General features: G+C 35.5%; 1 protein-coding gene across 1 annotated transcript; it reads left to right on the top strand.

Moving 5' to 3' along the window:
* LOC131849055 (prion-like-(Q/N-rich) domain-bearing protein 25) lies at positions 1-27,768 on the top strand. Its single transcript, XM_059199042.1, has 14 exons — positions 1-115; positions 5,807-5,956; positions 9,034-9,126; positions 11,152-11,358; positions 12,415-12,510; positions 17,405-17,584; positions 18,844-18,963; positions 20,439-20,609; positions 21,216-21,362; positions 21,946-22,065; positions 23,642-23,764; positions 25,430-25,570; positions 26,768-26,896; positions 27,688-27,768. The coding sequence occupies exons 1-14, from the start codon at positions 1-3 to the stop codon at positions 27,759-27,761; spliced, it is 1,866 nt and encodes a 621-aa protein (XP_059055025.1). The 3' UTR covers positions 27,762-27,768.
* The last annotated feature ends 206 nt before the right edge of the window (positions 27,769-27,974 follow it).

Raw genomic sequence — 27,974 nt, 5'->3', positions numbered from 1 at the left:
ATGCGAGCAGCTAAGGAGTGGAACTTTCTCCCAGAGTCTATGTTTCCTGTCTCTTACAACATTGGGTCTTACAAATCAAGAGTGAAGCTTAGATCGCATCATCACTTAACATCAGGTGAGTTCTAAATGCGCTAAAATTTAGAAATAAAAAAGATTATGATCGTTCTGTCAAGAACATATCAAATGAGAAGTAGATGAATTAAGATATTTTGATTTGATTTGAATTCGCGTCCTTTGTAATACCCTTTCGACCCCACAACTGTGGCCCTGTTCTCGTCGAATTTGCCCCAAGTCCATAGGTCAATACGCATAAAGCCAATTTGAAAAAGATTTCTGAATTAAGATAATTTTATTTATTTTATTTGCCGCGCAAGTCTATAGGTCAATACGCATAAAGCCAATTTGATAAAGATTTCTGAATAAATTAAGTAAATTAAGATAATTTTATTTCATTTTAGTGGCGGTATATATTCGCGCCCCTTTTAATCCCCCTAGTCTAAGAAAATACAGCCCTGTTCTCATCGAATTTGCCCCAAATAACGCAATAGATCAATATGTCAAATGCGTGTAAAGCCAATTTGAAAAAGATTTCTGAATTAAGATAATTTTATTTATTTTATTTGCGGTTTACACTCGCGCCCCTTTTAATCCCCCTGGACTAAGAAAATACAGCTCTGTTCTCGTCGAGTTTGCCCCAAATAAGGCAATAGATTAATACGTCAATCATGCATAAAGCCAATATGTCAAATAATTTTATTTATTTTATTTGCGTGTAAAGTCAATTTAAAAAGAGTTTATTAATTAGGATATTTTTATTTCATTTTATTTACTGTATACATTCGCGCCCCTTTTAATCCCCCTGGACTAAGAAAATCCGGCCCTGTTCTCGTCGAGTTTGCCCCAAATAACGCAATAGGTCAATACGTCACGCACGAATCGTTTCGCTAATGTTCGGCCGTCCTTCGACTCGAATCCTGTACTTCCATCATTATAAAAACCATACACTCCCAAATATGGTAATTAGAAGTATTTTATTATTTTTATAAAAGAGCAACACACAAGTTTCTTGCTCGTTCTTCTTGTTATGCTGAGACAGCTTTCCGAACGAGTGGTAGATAAAAAACAAATTGTTAATTTCAAAAGCAAATTAAGTTTATTTGAATAAATGATTTTCTATTCTATTCTATTCTATTCTACTGTTCATTCGGAAAGCAGACTCTTCACCACAAGAATTTGCAAGAAACTTTTTTTTTTATAATAAGATTTTTAAAGGAAGTTTTTTATACGACACTAGCTACTCGCCCCTGCTTCTCACGGGTGTACAAGTATTATATATATAAACATTCCTCTTGAATCACTCTATCTATTAATAACAACCTCTTCAAAATCCGTTGCTACGCAAGAAGATTTTAATTTTTATATTAAGCTTTTTACAAAGGAAGTGTTTTATACGACACTAGCTACCCGCCCCTGCTTCGCACATGTATTATTATATATAAACATTCCTCTCAAATCACTCTATCTATTAAAAAAACATCTTCAAAATACGTTGCTACGCAAGATTTTAAAGATTTAAGTATACAGACAGACAGCGACAGCGACTTTGTTTTATACTATATAATGATTTGAGTTTCTTTTCAGGCAGATTTAGAAATATGCCTCTATCACATCACCACTCTGCAGGTGTTCAGTCTAAATGAAGTTATCTGCAATTTTAATCTACAATAAACAAAATTAAATTAACACTTTACACGTCTTTATCAGTTGCTAAGCTTGTGGAATGAACACCTGCCTGCCTACATGTTAAGAGACTACAGCATGGGGTTTTGCAAGAAGTATATTAAGGTTTCTTAAGGGTGAGCAACGCGCACGTGACACCCCTGGTGTTTCAGGCGTCCATAGGCTACGGTAACCGTTTACCATCAGATGGGCCGTATGCATGTAATTGCTACGTAGTATAAAAAAAATACATCTATATTTTTTAACTAGCTGTTCCCGCGACTTCGTCCGCGTGGAATTTATCTTTATTTTTTATAAAATGAGAGAAATTTTCTAAAATAAAAGTAAAAATTGTACTACATCGGCTACCTGCCAATACTAATGTGTCTGTTTGTAATATTGAAATAACCGTTTTTTACTACATGGATATGAATATAAATACGGTACATACACCAAAATAACATTTTTTACAATTTTTGTCTATCTGTCTGTTAGTTCCGGCTAATCTCTGAAATGGCTGGACCGATTTTGACGGGACTTTTATAGGTAGCCGATGTAGTAAGGAGTAACTTAGGCTACTGTTATTTTAGAAAAATAAAATAAAATTCCACGCGGACTAAATCGCGGGTACAGCTAGTGAATACATATAATTATAAATTCTGATGGAAGGCATATAAATGAGACAAATATTACCCTCTCCGATCGATCCCCCATCCAATTCAAACGGGGATCGAAATTACGACGGCCTGAGCCGAGGTTCGAACCCCTAGTGGTGCCCTCAGACTAAAGTCGTATCCGTCAGGCAGGAGTTGGCCTTCAGCCGCTCCATAAGTCCATCCTTTGGTTTGGAGTGTCATCTGCACTCGCTCCTAACGTCCGGTGAAGCTGTAAAGGCCAGCTGCGGCCAACAGCATTAGAGTAGTCCGAAAAAAAAACAAATATTATCTATGAAATTGAGTCATTGCCCGTCTATTACATCGTATATGGCTGTTTCATGTTGCTGTATTGATATGTTAATTACGTTATCAAAAGTTATCAATGTTTTTTTATACATAATACGAGCTAACATGCAGGTGTTTAGATTGCTTTGTCATCACGAGAATTATTACGGAATTAAATCTTTATTGTTTTCAAATATACGTATTTATGTAGGTATGTCTGAGAATGTGTGTATGTATGTACATTTTACTTGTTTATATTTTAAATACTAGCTACTCGCCACGGCTTCGCCCGGGTATACATGTATTATACATATAAACCTTCCTCTTGAATCACTCGTATCTTTAAAAATTAAAACGTTTCGAAATCTGTTGCATAGTTTTAAGCTACGTATATATATAGGGACGAACAGACATCGACAGCGACTATCATTTATACAGTCCACGCCTAAAATGGAGATAAGGTTGGCAACACTGTACGAGTACTCGTGTTGCCCCTTTTTTTGCGACATTATTGTGAGCGCTCTCTGTACAAACTCAATGAACAATAAACGATTTAAAAACTGGTAATTCTTTTATATCAAGTAATGATCGCAATGATCATTTGGCGACCGTGACAGGACCCACATATACTATGTAATGATTTATTTACTAGCTGTTCCCCGCGGCTCCGCGTGGAGGTAAACTTTCATTTTCTGAAATAAGTTAACCTAAGTTACTCCTTATTACATCAGCTACCTGCCATTAGAAGTTCTGTCAAAAACGGTTATTTCAATATTACAAATAGACACACCGACTTTATTCATATTCAAGTAAAATACATGTATATTATAATATACTAACGGTGCCTGTGACTTCGTCCGCGTGGAATAGTGGCTTTGGACAAATAAAGAAAGCATATATATTAATATATTTATTAATCCACCCCAAAATAGTCAAAGAATAATATTTCATAATTCTTGATACAAAAAATGACGAATTTCCATAAAAAAATTCATACATAGTACATTACATTCACACATAGGGGATGAAGTATATTATAGAATTAGCTTACTTTTTAGACTATTATTTTAAATTTAATAAATATAATAATAATAATAATAATAAAAATTAGAATATTATATTAAAAATTTGTAATGTCCAAATTTTTAATGATATATTTTATTATATTTTATAAATAGTCTAAAAAATAAGCTGTAAGCTTCTAGCTTTAAAAATTACTATACTTGCCTACAATCTTTCACCCCTTTTACAACCCCTTACAACCCTTGTTTCGCTTTAAGAAGTAGCCTATGTCCTTTCTCAGGATCTAGACCGATATAAATGAAAGTTTCGTAGTTTTGGCGCGAGACAGACAGACAGATAGAGTTACTTTCGCATTTATAGTATTAGTAAGGGTATAAGGGATTGAGTGACATTACATAGACAAGGATTGGAAAATGCCGGGCATAGATAATGAAATTATCCGAGGCCAATTAGGACTCTTTATGATTCAACGACGCAGGTCAGAATGCACCTTAAGTCGTACTACTAAGCTAAAATGTATCATCAAAATATGTTATCTTATCAAAAGAAACCACTAATTCAAGTTAATCATACAGATAACAAAGAATCGATATAATTCATTTAATCTATAAAAAAACCGTGCGATGACACTATGAAGAATATATTTGAATTTAAATAAATCATATTGTGATTCAAGTTTGTGTGTATGTGTTTTGTTTGCATTAAATATAATATAGTTTTTTTATTATCTATGAAATGGTTCAACAGACTGCTACCTTTGTAATATGTAAGTACCTATTTGATACTAACAATAATTTTTATTCGTGTCAAAAAAAAACTAATACAATTACAGCATATAATATACTAGCTACTCGCCCCGGTGTACATGGATTACAAAATAGAATAGAATAGAAAATAATTTATTCAAATAAACTTACTTTAAGCACTTTTGAATAGTCATAACAATTTGTTTTTTATCTACCACTCGTTCGGAAAGCTGTCTCATCACAAGAAGAACGAGCAAGAAACTTGTGTGTTGCTCTTTTAAATAATCCTTGTAAGTTTACATTTACAAGTCGAAACGTGTGAATACAAACTACCAACCAGCACTAATTTTTTTGGGTGAAATATAAATATACAATAAGATTAAATCAGTCGTAGTGATAAAAACAGACCAGTCCCTACAAGCGTCCCTACAAGAAGTTATATATATATATAAAACTTCCTCTAGAATCACTCTATCTATTAAAAAAAACCGCTTCAAAATCCGTTGCGTAGATTTAAAGATTTAAGCATACATATATAGGAGTCGATAGACAGCGACAGCGACTTTGTTTTATACTATGTGATGTAATGATTTTAAAAGTAATAAATAAACAAAACGGTCTATAACTCAGAGGGGGCACACTCTCTGCTATTCCATTATAGCCTTTATTAATAAATTAATACAGTAAAAGATGTCAATAACACTTAAGATCTAAACTGTCTTCTACTAACAAAGTAAACAGAAAAATTTGACAATAATTTAACAAATTACAAACTAATAAGATTGGATAATAACAAAGTTAAATAAAGACTAAAATTTGTTCATATTTGCAACCTCTCTGATCAATCCTCTATTCAATTCAAACGGGGATAAAACGACGGCCTGTGCCGAGGTTCGGACCTCTATCGGCGCCTTCAGACTGATACCGTATCCGTCAGGCGGGAGTTGTCCTTCAGCCGCTCTATAAGTCCTTCCTTTGGTTTGGAGTGCCATCTGCACTCACCCCCTATCGTCTGGTGAAGCTGTAAAGGCCAGCTGTAGTCCGCATTAGAGTAGTCCGAAAAAAACCTATTCACAGACACAAGTTAGTAGATTACAACGCTATCCATTTTATATTCATAAACATGAATATAAATACACCAAAAACACTTTTTAGAATTTCTGTCTGTCTGTCTGTTTGTTCCGGCTAATCTCTGAAATGGCTAGACCGATTTTGATGCGACTTTTACTGGCAGGTAGCTGATGTAATAAGTAGTAACTTAAGCTATTTTAGAATAATAAAGTATGATTAATTAACTTTTTTGTTAAATTCCACGCGGACGAAGTCGCGGGTACGGCTAGTAATATTAATGAGATTACTATTTTATACTTGTTTCAGTATCATTACTTTACTCGCATACAACTGAAGCGTTATGGTCGTGTTTGACTGACGTCGAGTGTGACGTCACAGGTAGCATATGCTTTGACGGGAGCTGCACCTGTCCAGCTGGTCAGGAGGTCGCCTTCGGAGGCACAGTCTGCGTCGACGGTATGTTTATGGTGTAAAAGAATAGAATAGAATAGAATAGAAAATCATTTATTCAAATAAACTTAATTTAAGCATTTTTGAATAGTCATAACATTTTTTTAATCTACCGCTCATTCGGAAAGCTGTCTCATCACAAGAAGAACGAGCAAGAAACTTGTGTGTTGCTCTTTTAAACAATCCTTGTAAGTTCACATTTTACAAGTCGAAACGTGTGAATACAAACTACCAACCAGCACTAATTTATTAGGGTCAAATATAAAAACATCCCAAATATCGAGTGGATAAAATCAGTACGTGGATCATCAACAACTACGACCACAAAAACATGTGTCACAACCACTCGTTCACGAAGCCAAGACAACGAAAAACACAGGAGAAAGGGTGAGAACAATCTCTTTGTTGGTTAACGGCCAATATGTGTTCCTAGTGGATGAAGCCCAATGAACCACGGCCCACCACGCAGAAATGGCCAAAGCAAAAGATGTCTGGACATTTTACGTAAATCATGATAAACATAACCTTTTTTACCTACGAGCGACCTAACAAATCAGCTGTATTACTAGGGAGTTTCTATGCACCACAGAAACCCCTTTGTACAGCGTATGCCATAGAGAGAGTATACAACGTGCAGATCCGGATTAGGTTTTATGTATATATATATGCAAAGTCATGTATTTACAAAGCAGGACTCTATACCTTGTTCATACCCATTTGTATATCCGAGGGATATGGAATGGACGAGGAGTCTAAAGTGCTGACGATTCATGAGGCTAGGTGACATCGGAGAGTATTATATATTAAGTAAACCCTGGCAGCTTCTCATGCCGTGGTAGCTTCGACACATGTGCGTATATTTAAGAAATCTTGTTTTTATAAAATAAAAGACATTCGTGAGTACTCACTGCAGATGGCGAAAAAATAGAGACGGGGCGATCGTTGATGCGCTGATTGCGCTAAAATAATCAGCACAAAGAAAACCAGAACAGCTGATGCATCGGCGGGGCGCTTTGGACTGGAAAGGCCGGAACATGCTCGCTAAAAGTATAAAAAAAAAAAAGAAAGGGAAAGGAAAAGAGAAGGAAGACAGAAAAAAAAAAAAAAAAAGAAAAAAGGGGAAAGGGAATAAAAGGGAAAAAAAAAAAAAAAAAATTGCCGAATTACGACGTGTGAAAAAGTGAACTGTGAAATTAAACAATCAATAATTAAACAAAACCTGGACTATAACAAACGTTGAAAATAATGTTAAAATAATATTTCATATAATTGTATATGCAGTGTAAGAATTCAGAATGTGTATTGTTACATTATGAACCATTGCACAATGTAATGAAAACTGTGAAATTAGTCGTAGTGTAAGATTTATATAATTGTATATGCATATTGATAAATCTAATCTTCCAAATAAAGATGGGTGACACTGCATGTTGTCAACTCACCCGGCCGGCCAGCGGTGGTTCTGGGCCAGACGGATAAGGTCTGCCTCGGTGTCACTGTTAGGCAAATTGTAACATCTCGGCTGGAGTTGTACAAAAATGGAAATTAAATAAACATAATAATATTAAAGTAAATTAAAAAAGGCACGGACGAATATGTCTGTGGAAAAATGTATTTAAATATAAAAAAAAAAAAAAAAAAAAAAAATATAAAAACACAATAAGATTAAATCAGTCGTAGTGATAAGAGCAGACCAGTCCCTACAAGCACTCGTTCACGAGTATGACGGATAGCCAGTCATCTCTGCGCTCGACCATATTTTAGGGAGCCCAATGATCCGGCCCACCACGCCGCCACATGTCTGGACATTTTAGTAAGCATGAAAACATTTTTTATTTTCGAACTATTCAAATGCTGTCGAATGCAGCTGGCCTTTACAGCTTCACCGTAGAGAGAGCGAGTGCAGATGGGTTTTTTATATATATATATGTTATGTATGTATTTACAAAGAAACTGTATCTTTGTATTTGTATCAGTTAACTGGTACCCATAACACAAGCTTCAGCTAGCGTGCTCATTGTATTATATATTAGCTGTTCCCGCGACTTGGACCGCGTGGAATTTAACTTTATTTTTATAAAGTAAAAGAATTTTTAAAAATAAAAGTAGCTAAAGTTACTTCTTATTACATCACCGGCCAATGAAAGTCCCGTCAAAATCGGTTCAGCCATATCAGAGATTAGCCGGAACAAACAGACAGACAGACAAAAATTAAAAAAAATGTTTTTGGTGTATATACCGTATTTATATTGATATGCATGTAGTAAAATACGATTATTTCAATATTACAAACAGACACTCCAATTTTATTTATATGTATAGATATATGTATTATTAGTCTAACTAGCTATTCAAAGGGTGAACGCTGCCAGTATCTTCGGAACCTTGCCTAAAGGGAATCCTTTTAATAATATATTTTAGTTATTATATTGATTAAAATGTATTTACATATAATAATAATAATAATAATAATCTCAGGACAATTCACACAGCGCCATCTAGTCCCAAGTTAAGCTAGCTAAAGCTTGTGTTACGTGTACTAGATTACTGATACAAGTACATAGATAATTTTTTTTTCGTAAATACATACATATTATACATAGAAAACAGCTAGACCGATACAAACAATCATACTCATGAATACAAATGTTTGTGCCGTGCGAGGAATTGAACCCGCGACCATCGGACGTAAAGCGGTGTGCTAGACCGCTAGACTAGCGAGGTCGTCAACATATATTATATCTCCCTTTGATGGGGTGATAGATTTGTCATTGAGGGTGACAATCACCAAACGGAAGCAATTATGATTATTATTTAAATGAATTTTTCTAAAATGAAGGTACCTTAATACTCCTTATTACATCAGCTACCTACCAAAAAAAGCCCCGTCAAAATAGGTCCAGCCATATCAGAGATTAGCCGGAACAAACAGACAGACAGACAAAAATTGGAAAAAATGTTTTTGGTGTATTTATATTCATATGCATGTAGTAAAAAACGGTTATTTCAATATTACAAACAGACACTCCAATTTTATTTATATGTAGGTATAGATTCTATTCTCATATTTGGGGTTGTTACAGCGGCCATCTACCACAGCTCCAGATGCGTTGAGAACAGTCAATGCTCAAGACTCTTCAGCGCTTTTGAATGTCGGCGTCAGGATGGTGAAGAAAGTGAGTCAATTTTTATAACATTTAAGAATAGAATAGAATAGAAAATCATTTATTCAAATAAACTTAATTTAAGCACTTTTGAATAGTCAACATTTTTTTAAATCTACCGCTTATTCGGAAAGCTGTCTCATCACAAGAAGAATAAGCAAGAAACTTGTGTGTTGCTCTTTTAAACAATCCTTGTAAGTTCACATTTTACAAGTCGAAACGTGTGAATACAAACTACCAACCAGCACTAATTTATTTAGGCTCAAATATAAAAACACAATAAGATTAAATCAGTCGTAGTGATAAGAGCAGACCTATCCCTACAAGCAGCACTCGTTCACGAGTATGACGGATGAGCCAGCCATCACTGCGCTCGACCATATTTTAGGGAGCCCAATGACCCGGCCCACCACGCCGCCACATGTCTGGACATTTTAGTGAGCATGACTACTCATTCCACTCGACCACGTCACAGCTACAAAAATGACTATATGGTAGTTACAGTATTCGCACTTTACATGAGGATGCATGCGGCAATCAATACAAAAGCCGCTACGCTATCATATATCAAGAAAGCAGTATGAACAATAAATTATAACGTTGTCCGCAAATAAACTTATACTTGCTATATATTGCTATCATCTATAAATTCATCTATCCTATAATAGGCTTTTTTACATAACATTTGTTTAATATAAAGTTTGAATTGCCTCTCTGTCAGATTTAGCGTAGACTCTGGCAGTTTATTATAGAATCTTACGCAATTACCATAAAATGAATTACTAACTTAATTATAATTATACAATATAAATATTATTATATAATAATATTGAATACCAGCTGTGCCTGCGACTTTGTCCGCCTATTATAGTGACCAAATAAAGAAACATTTTTCATCGTTCTAGCTTCAAAAATGATGAATTTCTATACAAACTTTCAACCCCTTTCAACCCCCCTTTCAACCCCTTACAACCCTTTTTTCGCATTTAAAAGTAGCCTATGGCTTTCTCAGGATCAAGACTATCTGTGTATACAAAAACCTGTGTTTCACACACTGAATGCGAGACAAACAGACAGAGTTACTTTCGCAACTGCAATATTAGTAAGGATGTTTATTAAGTGAGAGAAAATAATAAAAAAAAACAAATTTATTTTCCCATACCAACTGTTCGGACCTGTCCATCATGGTGCGTTTAGATATTTATTGCTTTAAACTTCAAAAAACGGTTGACATAGTATAACTCGGGTTATATATATAGACACTAGCTGACCCCGTGAACTCTGTTGCGCCTCAGAATTGAATACCTTTACTAACAGCCGGCAGATAACAAAGTTAAATAAATACAAAAAATTGTTCATGATTACTTATAAATTATCATGAATATCATCAGACGCGTGCGCAGATTAAATCAGTCGTAGTGATAAGAACAGACCAGTCCCTACAAGCGTCCCTACAAGAAGTTATATATATATATATATATAAAGCTTCCTCTAGAATCACTCTATCTATTTAAAAAAACCGCTTCAAAATCCGTTGCGTAGTTTTAAAGATTTAAGCATATATAGGAGTCGATAGACAGCGACAGCGACTTTATTTTATACTATGTGATGTAATGATTTTAAAAGTAATAAATAAACAAAACGGTATATAACTCAGAGGGGGCAGTGAGTCCACACTCTCTGCTATTCTATTATAGCCTTTATTAATAAATTAATAGAGTAAAAGATGTCAATAACACTTAAGATCTAAACTGTCTTCTATTAACAAAGTAAACAGAAATATTTGACAACAACCTAACAAATTACAAACTAATAAGATTGGATAATAACAAAGTTAAATAAAGACTAAAAATTGTTCATGATTACTTATAAATTATCATGAATATCATCAGACGCGCGCGTAAACACACATTCACAACCCCTCTGATCGATCCTCCATTCAATTCAAACGAGGATAAAACGACGGCCTGTGCCGAGGTTCGAACCTCTATCGGCGCCTTCAGACTGATACTCAGAATTGAATATCTTTTCTAACAGCCGGCAGATGTTTCTGTCAACCTGGAAATCACTACTTCCTGGGGCGGTGCTGGCCTTCTGTGGATTTCGGAGAGCCATGCACCAGAGACGAGCAGTGCATGGGCAGCGTCCTCAGGGACCCCTACAGCATGAGGTGTAATGAAACTTGTGTATGCGCGGATGGGTACCAGTTGAGGCAGCGGGGAGAGTGCAGAAAAGTTGCTTATGGTAAGATTTGTTTATAGTGGTAGAATAGAATAGAATAGAAAATCATTTATTCAAATAAATTTAATTTAAGCACTTTTGAATAGTCAAATTTTTTTTTTAAATCTACCGCTTATTCGGAAAGCTGTCTGATTACAAGAAGAATAAGCAAGAAACTTGTGTGTTGCTCTGTTAAACAATCTTTGTAAGTTCACATTTTACAAGTCGTAACTTGTGAATACATACTACCAACCAGCACTCATTTCTGAACTAAACATCGTACAAGCCTGACATAAATTATTTGTCATCTAACCTGCAGCAACAGAAGTCACACTAATTTTACAGTAATTTAATTTATGCGTGTAATGAAAACAATCCAAAATGTACCTCTTTTGTTTACTTTATTTCATAGAGAGTTTTGATAGTATTTATTAATATAATTTTCCAAATAATCAGAAAGTCAATAATTATTGGATGGCACGTCAATGACCCTATTGAACATTTTTTGGAAAAATGGCACGTTGATGCATAAAGGTCCGCCTACACTGTTATAGTATTATATATATTAATACATCCCGTATTAGCATAATTAACTGGTTTATACAATTAATTTTTACTTGAGAAAAATGCGCGCCCGTGTCGGGCCGTAAAGTAATGTTTTTTTAACTGTCATAGTAAGGAAACGGAGGGCACCTGCTCAAAAAACAACTACATACATTTTTTAATAACGGTTGTCACATGATATCTGTAGTGCTGTTCATGTATATAGGAGATAGTTATCACTTACCATCGGGACCGTCAGTTGCCATTCCAATTTTGATGGCATTAGTGGTCTACACCGCCTTACTTCCGATGGTCGCGGGTTCGAATCCTCGCACGGCACAAACATTTATATTCATGAGTATAATTGTTTGTATCGGTCTGAGTGTTTTCTATGTACAATAATAAAATATTTCTATGTATTTGTATCAGTTATCGAGTACCCATAACACAAGCTTTAGCTACCGTAACTTGGGACTAGATGGCGCTGTGTGAATTGTCCTGAGGATAAAAAAATCTATATGTAAAATATTTTTTCAGAGGTGGGAGACGGATGCGTTTTGGATGTGGACTGCCAATTTGCAGGTGGCGCCTGCAATCAATCATCTTTCACCTGCATCAACAGCAATGCAAAAGGTAAGTTTATTTAGTAATTACCCCCCCGAATTACCAGAGAGGAGAGGGGGGCCTCTCCTCTCAAACCACACTCCAGTCCAACGGGAGTTAAATTTACAACTGAGCCGAGATTCGAACCCCTAGCTGTGCTCAGACTGGCGTCGTATCTTTTGTTTTGGATGATAATGGAATGGTGCAACCGCCTGCGCTAATGGTATACGCTGGCAGGGCACCAGTGGAGGATGATAAGATGAGCATGAGGTCAGGGCAGTTAGCACATCGTGACAAGTTCACCAGGAATTTGTCACGATGGTTTCCAGGGGGAACCGCGTGTGTCAACTTGATATGGTACATTGTTAGCAATGGGGTTATCAATCCACATTACTAACAATCCTTTTTCCAAATCCAAATTAGTAAATGTAGTAAATTATTCCTTATTACATCAGCTATCTGCTAAAAAAAGTCCCATCAAAATCGGTCCAGCCAATTCAGAGATTAGCTGGAACAAACAGACAGACAGACAAAAAAGGTATAAAATGTTAATTTGGTGTATGTACCGTATTTATATTATGCATGTAGTAACAAACGTTTATTTCAATATTACAAACATACACTCCAATTTTATATATATGTATAGATTTCAAATCACATAATATTTATATATATATATATACAAAAAATATATATTTAAGTATTTCTATGTACTATTAAATGTATTATTATACAGCAAATATGTTACATCTAGAAATATCCTCAATAAATACCGTTTCGATCGATCCTATGTAAAATGTATTAAAATTAAAAAGTTAGCCGAGGTTACAGCGGTGCCCTCAAAAAATATTTATCCGTCAGGCTTCAGTTGTCCTAAGTCCTTCCTTCGGTTTGGAGTGCCATCTGCACTCGCCCCCTAACGTCCGGTGAAGCTGTAATGGCCAGCTGCGGCCAACAGTATTAGAGTAGTCCGAAAAAAACTTACCTCACAATAAAAAACGCGTTCTCTCTTTGTAATGTTAGTGTTAATTATTATACAATTTATGTCATTAAAAATATAACCTATGTGCTATCCTGATGTATAAGTTATATTACTCTTAAAAACTACTAAAAAACTTTACTTTATTCAAAATTCGTTGCATAGTTTTTGCGTGAAAGAGTAACAAACATCCATACTCACAAACTTTCGCGTTTATAATGTTACTAGCTGTTCCCGCGTGGAATTAAACTTTACTTTTCTAAAATAAAAGCAGCCTAAGTTACTCCTTATTACATCAGCTACCTTCCAAAAAAAGTCACGTCAAAATCGGTGCAGTCATTTCAGAGATTAGCCGGAACAAACAGACAGTCAAAAATTGTAAAAACATATAGTAAAAAACGGTAATTTCAATATTACAAACAGACACTCCAATTTTATTTATATGTATAAATGTGATTAAGATTGTTCAATGCTATAGTTAATGCAAAGTACTTATTTGTTAATATGTTTATACTTTTATCTCTGACAGTTTTACAACATAAGATACGACAAAACTGTGCCTATAATAATGTACTACAAATAAATAAAGTCTTTATTCAAATAAACTTAATACAAGCACTTTGGAAGAATCACAGTTTTTGGATTCTATAACTCATTCTAAACTCCCTATTAAATGAAAGAAATCGTAACGTATTTTTGTTATGGGTCCTAGACAACTGATACAAATACATAGATAATTTTTTTTTTTCGTAAATACATACATATTATACATACATAGAAAATACCCAGAGTTTATTTTATATTTACTTATAATATATAGCTTATGGCAACAGATAACATATTATAATCATGGGTATTATTGTCATGATAAAATCGATTTAAAGTATTACAGTAAGCTACTAAATTCATGTAATGACTCTGACTAAAAGAGGCCTTATAAGAATTTGCTGGTTAGGCAGCGCCCCAATCAAATGACCAAAATGTTATTTTGGTGTATGTACCGTATTTATATTCATATGAATACGGTGCGTCACTGTACAACCGCATTTTACACCGCTCCGCGTCCATATAACGCCCACACATACCATTTTCCCTTCAGTACACCAAATACTCACAAGCAGTCCACACTCAATCGTCGTGTACTGAATATATCAGGTTGGAAAGCAGCCCGGACTTATCATTTACACATCATAGCAACTAGATTGTGTGGGTCACAGCAGATCAAACATCTTTATAGTCCTTCGAGCCGGATAGTAGTAGTAAAAAAACGGTTATTTCAATATTACAAACAGACACTCCAATTTGATTTATATTATTTGTTTATTTATTTATTTATTTACGTCACATTAAGTGAGCTTTACAGTTTCCCAATATGCCCACTTAGGAAGATTGTATATATATACACACAATTATTAAAATCACTAGTATCCTGATGTCTTAGACGTAATGCCGATTGGTCAGGGAGAGAAACACCTCAATGCCTATAATATTCACAATTACCTATCTCTTATTTGTTTTTATAATAATAAAAACACTCCAACTTTTTCGCTCCAAAACTCCCGCTGCCTACGTTCAATTATCCGTCATCCACTTGTCAATGTCACATAGATTACTTTGGCTCTGGCCTCTGACGTTCCGTTTCAGGTTACATGATTATTGACTTTACCATTTTTAATTAATAGTGCGTCACACGAAAGTAACAATATGTGTCCTATCGGACTCGGTCCCGAAGTTGAAGCTTAATATTTTATTTCCTCGCGATGTTAATAAATTTGCCACAATAATACTGCGTGCTGCTACACTGACCACGGCGGGTATCTGTCTGCCTACACTACGCCACCAAGGAGCAGGATATTGTCGACTCCATACGGACCAGGAGTAACCTGACATTCCAAATCACAAATCAAATTTATTTGAGGTTTACATTGGTGACGTAATATAATGTCTGGCCTCATTAGTATATAAATTTTAAATATTATTTAATTATTAAATCAATTGAGTCACATTATTATTAATTTAAAAATTCGCGAGTTTCAAGGCGTTTGTGTCCCGGGTCCTTACCAACATGCTGCCAACCTTTATGAAGGAGGACTACTGGCCGATAGGGGTGGTGTATCAGCGCTACCGCAGCAGATTGCCGTCGACAGTACTATACTAGCTGACCCGCGCTACTTCGTCTGGATCATTCTCACATGACACTTGTCATTTTTCGCCTAATTTACATAATATCTTTAAAATTATAGCCTATATGTTATTCTGATGTATAAGCTATATTACTGTAGCTTCATCAAAATCCGTTCAGTAGTTTTTGCGTGAAAGAGTAACAAACATCCATCCATACTCACAAACTTTCGCGTTTATATATTATTAATATTATTATTAGAAGAAATACAGGAAGCCTGTGGAAATAGAAGAAATAGAAATAATCTTTATTCAAATAAACTTAATATACGCACTTTTGAATAGTCAAGTTTTTTTATTCTACCGCTCATTGGGAATGCAGACTCATCACAAGAAGAATGAGCAAGACACTTGTGTGTTGCTATTTTAAATAAATATTGATTTACTTATATTTAATTTACAACAAGGATTAGGCTGCGACAATCAACATAGAAACCGCTACGCACTTAATCTCTGTTCAATCAGATAACATTGTCATCATTTATACAACAACACTATTATCATTTATAAATTCTTCAATTTTATAATAAGCTTTTTTACAAAGATAATATTTTATAACACATTTGAATTTTTTTCTGGCAAATTGAGTATTTTCTGGCTTATTGAGACTCTGGGAGTTTGTTGTAAAACCCTACGCTAATTTCCATAAAACGAATTACTAAATTTCGACAAACGGCACCTAGGTAAAACTAGTTTGTTGACATTACGTAAGCTTTTATATTATTTACGTACGTACATTTCATTTTATTTATGTATCTACATAGACATATGTATTTTTTTTTAATATATTAATTTAAATTTATTACTAGTATTTACATAACCTAATTGTACAACTAAGATCCTAAAATTAAAAAGCTAAAAAAAAATTATATAATATGATGACTAAAATATATTATTAAAAGGGGTATAATATATTAGTGTAATCACCTACTTTTTTAATTTTTTCTGAAACTGTTAATGTTTTTCCTGGCATACATAATGTTTTCGTAGATGTATTGAGAAGCAACGGTGAGGATATTTGATTCTTAAAACCCTCACGCAAAGACTCCCTGGAACCCATACCGTAAATGGAGCGGATGGCCCTCTTTTGCAAAATAAATACTGTATTTATATGTGTAAAATATAAACACATACTTTCCGGTCATAAGAACTAGTTAGCTTTAAAACTATTAGATACAAATAACTGACCATCTAGACTAAAAAGGTCGCTCGCTTTGCCAACATCTGAGGGAATTAATAGAGATGGCCCTCACTGGATGTCCCTCATCTCCAAATGCCCATAACACCACGCAATCTGATTATAGCTGGAAGGGCTGATTGCAGATAGACAAGAAATTAATATGAAAAATGTATATATATATACATTTTTATATATTATCTTCATATTCTTTCTTCTTATATATAAAATTCTCGTGTCACAGTTTTCGTTCCCATACTCCTCCGAAACGGCTTGACCGATTCTCATGAAATTTTGTTAGCGTATTGAGTAGGTCTGAGAATCGGCCAACATCTATTTTTCATCCCCCTAAATGTTAGGGGTAGTCCACCCCTAATTTTTATTTTTATTTTATGCAAAACAACGTTTGCCGGGACAGCTAGTATATATATATATATTACGGCGCTACCGTGGCAGATTGCCGTCCTCAGTGCCGTGACTACACAGACAATTTTAATATACATATAATATTAATTCAAATGTATGTTAGTCTATAAGGTAATATGGGCCTAGTAGCCTGAAATAAATAAATAATATCTTAGTTTCAGATTCTATAATGAAGGAGAAAGTGGAGACTATCAGAGACGTGTCCGTGAGAGCAGTACCTCATTCTAACTTCTGTAATTCGAGCAATCCGTGCGCAGCGCCACTGGAATGTTCTGGAATTAATGGATTTTGTGTCTGTCCGGTTGGTTATTATACAGTTGGGAATGGAAACTGTTTGGCGGGTAAGTAGTTGATTTCTTATTTATTTACCAGAACGTGATTATGTATACGGTGCGTCACTGTACAACCGTCAGCATTTTACCCCGCTCCGCGTCCATATAACGCCCACACATACCATTTTCCCTTCAGTGACTGGTACCAGCTGACTGGCGTAACTTCATCTGCATCACACTTACTTGACATTTATTATAATAGAACAAATAGTGATCCCGAGACTTCGTGTGGAATTTAACTTTATTTTTCTAAAATAAAAGTAGCCTAAAGAACTAAAAATTATTTTGTTCGTATTAATTTATTCGATCAATTAGGTACTGATAGGTTCAAACTAATACATTTACATCCTGCATCATCCCTTATTTTATCCCCATGGGGGTTGAATTTATCAAAATCCTATTTAAGCGAACGTCTTCATCATAGTAGCTCCAATCTTTAATTTCAGTTCAATCTGTCGAAAATCTAAGAAGATTTATGCAAACTTTCATCCCCTATTTTATCTCCTTAGTGGTGGAATTTATCAAAATCCTTTCTTAGGGGATGCCTACGTCATAGTATCTTTATGCATGCAAAGTCTCAGCCCGATCAGTTTAAAATTGACAAAGTTTCATATAAACTTTCATCACCTATTTTATCCCCTTGGGGGTAGAATAGATCAAAATTCTTTCTTAGCGGATGCCTACGTCATAACATCTACCTGCATGCCAAATTTCATCCCGATCTGTCCGATAGATCACTATGTCAGTCACCTTTAAGTTATATATATACAGATTTATATATATATAACTAAAATATATGATAAATGTAATAAATAATTTGATTTGAGAAAAATAATGCTAAATTATTTGATATTTATCATTATATTTATATAATGATAAAAATCTTAACTTTATTTTTCAAAAATAAAATCATTTTTCTAAAATAAAAGTAGTAGTAGTAGTAGCCGATGTAATAATAAATGTTATTTTGAGTAACTTAGGCTAAGTTACATATAATATAATATTTAAAAACCAATAATATTACATCGGCAATCTGCCACGGTAGCGCCAAAAAAAGTAGTCCTCTTTCATGTCAAAATCGGTCCAGACATTTCAGAGATTAGCCGGACAAACAGACAGACAGACAGACAAAAATTGTAAAAAATGTTATTTTGGTGTATGTACCGTATTTATATTCATATGCATGTAGTAAAAAACTGTTATTTCAATATTACAAACAGACATTCCAATTTTATTTATATGTATAGATTTGATTTTGTTTTTTATAGAACTTGGTTCGCCGTCTACAGAGCAAGAATGCGATGGTCTGCTGGCCCAAGTACGAGATGGTATTTGTAGATGTCCAAATAACTTATTCTACGACGAGGACATGAGAAACTGTGTCAGAGGTACTAATTATCTTATATATAAAATTCTCGTGTCACAGTTTTCGTTCCCATACTCCTCCGAAACGGATTGACCGATTCTCATGAAATTTTGTGAGCGTATTGAGTAGGTCTGAGAATCGCCCAACATCTATTTTTCATCCCCCTAAATGTTAGGGGTAGTCCACCCACAATTTTTTTTTTTATTTTAAGGCAAAACAACGTTTGCCGGGACAGCTAGTATATATATAAAAATGAGGTGGAAAGGTATTGTTAGTAATGTGGACTGATGTTCTTATTGCTTCTCGTACTAATTCAGGTCGATCTCCACGCGGTTCCCCCTGGAAACCATCGTGATGAATTTGTCACGATGGGCTAACTGACCTGACCTCATGCTCATCTTGTCATCCTCCACTGGTGCCCCGCCAGCGTAAACCGTTAGCGCAGGCGGGTGCACCATTCCAATATAATAATAATAATCTCAGGACAATTCACACAGCGCCATCTAGACCCAGGTTAAGCTAGCTAAAGCTTGTGTTATGGGTACTAGACAACTGATACATATACATAGATATATATATATTTCGTAAATATATACATATTATACATAGAAAACACGCAGACCGATACGAACAATCATACTCATGAATATAAATCTTTGTGCCGTATGAGGAATCAAACCGGCGACCATCGGACGTAACGCAGTATGCTAAACCACTAGTATACCAAGGTTTATGTCTGATCTCACGAGATCAGACATAAAAAAATACATATAATACATAAAAATAATAATAACATATTATTTTGTTTAATTCAAAACATCTGTTAAATCATATTTGCTGAGCAAAGCCTATTACTCACTAAACGATTACTTGAATGACGAGCGTGCATGGCAATAGTTGTTCATGCACGGGATTTTCATTTAATGTTATACATCATATTGCGACACGTGTAACACGTAACAACGAATAGACTTCAGATATAGCTTGGAAGCCTAATGTTGATTGTTTGGCAACCAAAGAACGTCAATCGATATGGGTTGACTCACGTTCAGAATTTGATCACCAATAGAGATGGCCGGTGATCTGGTTTCCGCGTTGAATATTTGTGGTCTAACACAAGCAAATTGTAGCGGAATTAAACAAAGTACTAGTATATATATTAGACTTCCGGAAAATTCTGTACCACCAGAAACTAAAATACCTTCCTGATCATCTGGATGAATCCGGTCCTCCACAGTGCGGTTATCTAGAAAGTTTTTGCCACGCACAACCACATTGTGGAATCACCTTCCAGCAATGGTATATCCGAACCGATACGATATTGAAACCTTTAAGAAAAGAGCTTATTTCTTTTTAAAAGGCCGACAACGTACTTGCTATTCCCCTGGTGTTGTGGGTGCTCATGGGCGGCGGTAATCACTTACCATCAGGTGAGCCGCATGCTCGTTTGTTCCCTGCGTTATAAAAAGATCTAATTTGATAAATAAATTGTTTCAGCTGCAAGATCGATCAGTGATTCCTGTGTATCGGATGCTAACTGTCATACCTTCGGCGCGTCAGCGATATGTGGACCGCCCCAAGAAGACAATTTCGGTGTTAGAACTTGTGAATGTATACCAGAGCAGGCTGTGTGGGATGCAAATAGACAGATGTGCAGACTTTTTGCTTGTAAGCTTGTAGACTAAAAATAACCTTCATAGAAACTCATTGTTCATACTCGTAAACAAGTGCTGCTTGTAGAGACTGGTCTGCTCTAATCACTAGGATTGATTCACTCTTATATAGCTCTCAACAATTTGGTTGTATGTATATTTAATATTTTCTCCATTTATGTATTTAAATGAATTTGTGCTAATTGGTAGTTTGTATGCACACACTTTAACTTAAAAATGTAGAGTAACAATAAAATTATTTAAAAGAGCAACACGCAAGTTTCTTGCTCATACTTCTTGTGATAAGAAAGCTTTCTGAATGAGCGGTCGAATGAAAAAAAATGTGATGACAACTCAAAAGTCGCCAAGAGGTAGAAGAGGGAAAGGGGAGGCTGCGAGCTCGCAGCGGAGAGGAGGCAGATTAGGTCTGCAGCAAAGAGAAGTGTAGGGGGGAGGAAGAGACGGGGGGAAGGATTGAGGGGGGAAAGACACAGTAGGAAAGGATAAGGAGGGGGAAACAAAAGGGGCAGGGGGGAAGAAAAGTTATGAGATGGAAATGGAATCCATCCTAATGCTTATTTCCAATTACGTAAAGATGCGTTAAGTAATAAATTTTCCGCAGCCATTGGTGAAGTCTGTGAAGTGAACAGCGACTGCCTTGCTGGTGAATTGGAGATCCAGTGTCTTATTGATGATGATGGGATTGGCCACTGCGCATGCCCGGATGACCTGCAGGAAGTTGACGGCTTGTGTTTGACTTCCGGACTTGGTAAATTGTTTACTTAATACATTATATATATAACAGGTTGCGAAGCGAGGACCATGTCTTCAAGAAAGTATGTAACATGAATGTGATCGGATAGTAAGGGTGAGGATGCCAGAATATGAGAGGGATTGTGTGAAAGATGATACGTATAAAAGTAGAGTCAAGATCAATCCCAAATTTTATTTGGGATTTGGATAAGGACAAGGCAATGATGATGAAGATGATGATCTTCTGGAAGAATGGCGCTAAACCACCACATGTTTTTCTGGAAACAAATTTCCACGCAATCATCTTCTAGCAATGTTATTTCCGAACCTATACGATATTCAGATTATCAAGAAAAGAGCTTATTCCTTTTTAAAAGGCCGATAAGGTCCTAGCAATTTTACTGGTGTGGTGGGTGCTCATGGGCGGCGGTAATTACTTACCATCAGGTGTCCTGCAAGCTCGTTTGTATGCTATAAAAATAACCATCTTATAAGTTACAATACTGTAATGAACACAACGTGGACCTTTGTACGTAGTACATTATTTTATATGATTTGTACAGTAGGCAAGACTACTATTTTGTCGATTCTGTGTTTAGATCTCGGCGATCCATGCCAAGCAGACCAGGAGTGCACGGAGACAGCTAACACTGCCTGTGTTAGTGGTATATGCTCCTGTGGTAATGGATTCCAGGAAACCAACGGTTTTTGTGCACCAAGTAAGTTTGTACAGTTACCTTCATCCAACCAGTATTTTTATCAATAGCCAGTATTTTCAATGGATAAATTTTAGATTATTGGAAAAACTTACAATCCATAGCACTGACAATGTTATCTGATTACACTAATATGTTGATTATTGCATGCTTACTTGTTATACTGTAATTATTTATATAAAAAAAAATATCTGTTCAAAAGAGCAACACACAAGTTTCATGCTCATTCTTCTTGTGATGAAACTGCATTCCGAATGAGTGGTAGAATCAAAATATGACTATTCAAAAGTGCTTGTAATGAGTTTATTTGAATAAAGATTATTTCTATTTCTATTAAATACGATCGTATTTAGTGTAACAAAAAGACTGAATTTATTTTCGATTGAAGAATGTTATTTTATAAATATCGGACCAGGTCTCTCTCACCTCCAGAAAACTTTCTACAAAATCATCTGTAGGAACTTCTGTCATGTCTATAACTAGCTACTCACCCCGGCTTCGCACGGGTATTACGGTGATATATATTATATATATATAAACCTTTCCCTTGAATCACTCGACGTACAAAAAAATGCTACAAAATCCGTTGCGTAGTTTTAAAGATTTAAGCATACATAGGGACGGACAGACAACGACAGCGACTTTGTTTTATACTATGTAATGAAGTATGCATATTAATAGTATATTTTTAGTGATATTATGATTTAAAGGTATGGCAACAAAATTACAGAGTACGTCACTACATATTATGTAATGTCTCTGACATTTACACCGAATGAAGATCATTAATTCTCCGATTTATCTTTTATGCTCTAGTAACGAAAATCAAACATTAGAACATATATTTTTTGATTGCCCGGCCTTCAATTTAAACAGAATTTTGCTCATTGCCAAGCTTCAAGAACTATATAAGATTATTCCGCCATCGCTTCAAGAACTATTCAAATACACTGCAACTTTTAAACCAATTTACGACTTCATCATAGCAACTATCGGAGAATTATAAACATTTCAATTATGGACACATACATGGACTTAACACAAACTTATAATTAATGAAAAGATTTGGCAATAACGCCTTGAAGAATTTTTTAATTTCATGGAAATACTATAGCCCAAGAGCCCACGACTTGGGTAACAACGGTGTATACAATTTATAGTTTAGGGGGGTCCGGCGGGGGGTTGGCACCACACTAAGTGTCTGGCAATGAGCAGCGCAAGTTATAATAATGCTACGAAAAATATATGAAAATATGGAGTTTCTTAAAATAACGAATTTGATATGATTTTTTTTACACCTTTGTTACCTGGTACCTGCCAAAGGAACCACGATCCAGGTTTCATGTTTGGGGATCGTTCTTACCTGTGTTGGGGACACACATACAAGAACTTTCACGTTTACTAAAATGACGTATGTCTGGCCGTCGTGGGCTCTTGAAGGCCTATCGACTTGTGGATAAAATATACCACTACTACTACTGTAATGTCTCTGATACATTATACAGAGGCAATTACTATTTCCATCACGTGGAATTAAGCATTACAATTACGTTTCTATACATATTTTTTTACATTCCAGTCATTGGCGGTGTATGCATTCAAGACGACGACTGTGTGATAGAGAACACGATATGTTCGAACGAGACGGATACCTGTCAATGTGACACTCAATATGTCCCGTACGAGGAAGAATGCTGGCTCAGTAAGTGGTTTGAAATAGAATCTTTTATTTATTTATTTAAATTTTGCATTCCATAATTTTACAGTAGATAGACAGGTACATTTCAAAGTAGGTTAATTATGGACCCTGTTAGGCAGCAAGCGAAAGAGAAGAGAAGAGGACGAGTTATTTTTTATATAATATATAATACTAATAATAAAAATACAAATAATAATAATTAATAAATTGAAACTGTATATATTTAATTATTAAAATTGTATAATATTTAATTTAATATGTCATTTATATTCTAAAATTGTATAATAACATTTTTTAATCAACAATGTCCTGAGATTTCTTATAAATATTTTATCATTTTTTTCCTCTTTTAAAGAAAGTGGTAAGTGTTTATATATATTTATTTTTCGAGAGCCGTTTATGTGTCCACGTCGTGCCGTCTTTACCCCGTGTTAGATATCATCGCTTATCCAGTCCACGTCGTCCGTATGAGATACCACTTTCGAAGGTGTCTTGAGTAAAACATCCTAAAATCCACTAACCACTGAGAAGAACGGAGACAATTTTAGCCGAGAAGAAGACGAGACAGACGAGACCTCTGAACCTCAGAGTATTGGTGGATGTCGCCCAAACCAAGCCCTCAGTTTCCAGTGCAGAAAATCCAGTAAATCCTCGTTCCCTTTATTTCCAACCATTATCGACTCCAGTCAATTTCACTGTACATTGCATTAGGGACTTATTATTGTTTTACTTTCCGCACGATGTCTTTTTGTGTTTAAAATGAAAATAAAGCAGTTTTTAAATGAAACAAGAAAGAGAGCACTAGGTTACGGCGCTTGGCGGCGCTGCAATGGAAAATGTAGGAAAACGAGGCAAATGTGACGCAGATAAGGAGCGCAGGTTTGCTAGTTATTAATAAAAACGTACGATACGAAATTAATAATACTATAATATACTAATAGGAATCTAATACCCAAATGACGTTAATATAAAAATACGACAATGTATGTATTATTAGTTATAAACCTACAATTTTATTTATAAAGGAAATATTCATTTTTTATTAATACAGTTAGAGCTTCTTTCTTTTTGGTTAAAAATAGGTCAAATAGTTTCGTATCTCTACCGATAGGGGCCGTTCAAGTATTACGTAAGCACTATAGGGGGGCGGGGGGTCTTTTCTTTGCTTATTTTGGATGACATGGGGGTGGGGGAGTCTGTATGATGATTACGTCATCGGTCGTAATTTAATTTTTTACACGAATGGCAACCCTCACATTGTCTTTGCTAAAAAAACAATACATTAATTGAGAAATGTTTACGTAAGCATGGGGGGAGGGGGTAAGAGCTTTGCTTACTTTTGCTGACAAGGGGGATGAGGGGTAAATAATTGTGATAAATCTGCTTACGTAATACTTGAACAGCCCCATACGGTAGTGACTAAATGAACCGTAGAGCGCACTCTACGGTTATATTATTATTAATCATCATCATGATCTTCATTTCAGCCCGGAAGGTAGCCATTACTGAACAAAAGCCTCCCCCAAAAATATCCACGACGATCGGTCTTGCGCTGCTCGCATCCAACCCCTTCCAGCGATCTTAACCAGATCGTCGTTCGACCTTCCTGAAGGCCTCCCCATGCTGCGTCGTCCGGTCTTATTCTTGATGTTTCTTTATTTCTTATAGTTGCATCGGGTTTTGAAGCGGAATGTAACAATACAGCCCAATGCGTGAGAGCTCTTGGCGAGAACAGCTTATGTTATGAGAACCACTGCGTCTGCAACAGTGGATATCACCATAGAGATGGTTCCTGTTGGATCATGACAGGTATGAGACAAATAGAAAGAATCTCTATTAATTTGTTTATACTATGATGTAGAAAGTATTCTATGGACGCCTGAAAAACCAGGAGTGTCACGTGCGTGTTGCCGACCCTTAAGAAACCTTAATATACCGTCCTTGAAAAACCCCATGCTGTAGTCACAAGAGAAAACCTCGGCAGGTAGTTCATTCCACAATGTAAGTGTACGCGGGAGGAAGATCCTCTGAAACCACACTGTCCGAGACCACTTAGGTTCCAGCGTGTGGGGATGAATTCCCTGTTGATGCCGTGCAGTGCGATGGTAAAAGGTAGCCGTAGGCATCATGTCGAACAATTCATCAGAACACAGTCCGTTGTATATTCGGTAGAACACACACAGTCTCGCCTCAAGCTAAGTGGTTCGATACCGTTTGAGAGATTGGCATCATCGACAATTCTCATAGCACGTCTCTGAACCGAGTCAAAAAAACAATTATTCTGAATATAATCTTTGTATATTCGGTAGAACACAGAAAGCGATTATTCTGAATAAACTAATCTTTGAATATATTCGGCAGACTAGAAGAAGGAGCAGAACTAAATAGATGTTGTTCAGAATTACATTTTTAAGAATATTGTGTGAACATAAACTGCCAATTAGCAAAGTTGACATAAATAAGTGAATTACTAAAGTTCTTCTCCCTAAAAGCTCGAAATCATAGTATGACGTATGACGATGGTAGTAGTTATAGTCAAGACAATTATAAATATCAGAATTATTATCACTTATTTCTCCCTAATTGAAACTGTATTATAGTAATCATGTACAAGCTCATTTGAAAACTATAAGAGTAGAGTTTCTTGACAGTTCTTCTCAGCTAGAAATCACTGCTAACTGATGGTAGATAGTCTGTAATAAACGTACATGAATAAAGATATTTTGATTTGATATCATTAGGTTATGGGCCCAGTACGCTACCGGTAGCTCAGCCGAGACACAGTTTATAAAACAAGCTGAAACCCCACGAATACGACATTTAACAATCTACCTAAAGTCATTGTTTATAGGGTTTAAATTACAATATAATCTGTATCCCTACCGCACTCTTTAGCCGAAACACAGCTTACAAAACAATCTGAAACCCCACGAATACGACATTTAAAATTCTACCTAAGGTTTCGATCATAAGGTTTAGATTACAATGTAATCTGTGTCCCTACAGGTTTGTTCCAGACATGCGCCAGGACAAGCGAATGCTTCTTACATGATTTATCCGAGAAGGTCATCTGCAGGAACAGCCTGTGTCAGTGTTCCTTTGACTACGAGTATTCAGAGAGATTACACACTTGTGGTAAGGTTTTTTTATTTTTTATGTCATAATTTGAGCACGTTTGACCGCAATCTCACCTGATGTTAAGTGATGATGTGGTCTAAGCTATTACACGTAAGTTCAAATAATGCCTACTCACTCTTGACTTGAAAGACCCAATGTTGTAAGAGGCAGGAAAAATAGACGCTGGTAGAGAGTTCCACTCCTTAGCTGCTCGCATAAGGAAAGATGATGCAAAACGGTTAGTTCTAGCAGCTGGGATGTCTATAGTGTAGGGGTGGAGCCGCTCTCTAGGTCTTGTTGTACGTTGATGGAACGGTGCTGGAGGAATGAGGTTGTGCAGTTCTTGAGCACATTCGCCAAAATGGAGCCTATAAAACACCGATAAACAAGCTACATCGGTGATTAAGACTTTGAAGCCTCTTAGCTGCAAGTGATTCGTCCAAAACGTTTTTTATACTCTTTTTTGACGACCTCGGTGGTCTAGTGGTTTAACACACCGCTTTACTTCCGATGGTCGCGGGTTCGCTTCCTCGCACGGTGCAAACATTTATATTCATGAGTATGATTGTTTGTATCGGTTTGGGTGTTTTCTATGTAATATGTATATATTTACGAAAAAAAAAATTATATCTATGTATTTGTATCAGTTGTCTACTATCCATAACACAAGCTTTAGCTAGCTTAACTTGGGGCTAGATGGCGCTGTGTGAATTGTTCTGAGATTATTGTTATTGTTATTATATATAGATAGATATGTTGTCTATTTATACAAAAATCACCCTTACTGATATTTAGTTTCTTTTTTCCAGTATCCCTGGCACCAACTGCGAGGGCTGCAAGTTCTTTATTAATAATAGTAATAAGTTTATTATATATGTATTAAATCAATATGCTTTTAATAATTATTTATTGTAAATAATAATATACAAATATATTATTTATATATATGGTATGTTTTAATCACGGAAGTCCCTTTACATTTATAAACAATTGTGTCTTATATGGCATACTAGCTGTGCCCGCGGTTTCAAGGTATATTACTGGAAAGTCTCATCAAAATACGTTCAGTAGTTTTTGCGTGAAAGAGTAACAAACA

Source organism: Achroia grisella, unplaced genomic scaffold (assembly GCF_030625045.1).
Source record: "Achroia grisella isolate CSIRO2021 unplaced genomic scaffold, CSIRO_AGI_Agris_v1 utg628, whole genome shotgun sequence".
Classification (NCBI taxonomy): Eukaryota; Metazoa; Arthropoda; class Insecta; order Lepidoptera; family Pyralidae; genus Achroia; species Achroia grisella.
This window is presented reverse-complemented; position numbering and strand designations above follow the sequence as displayed.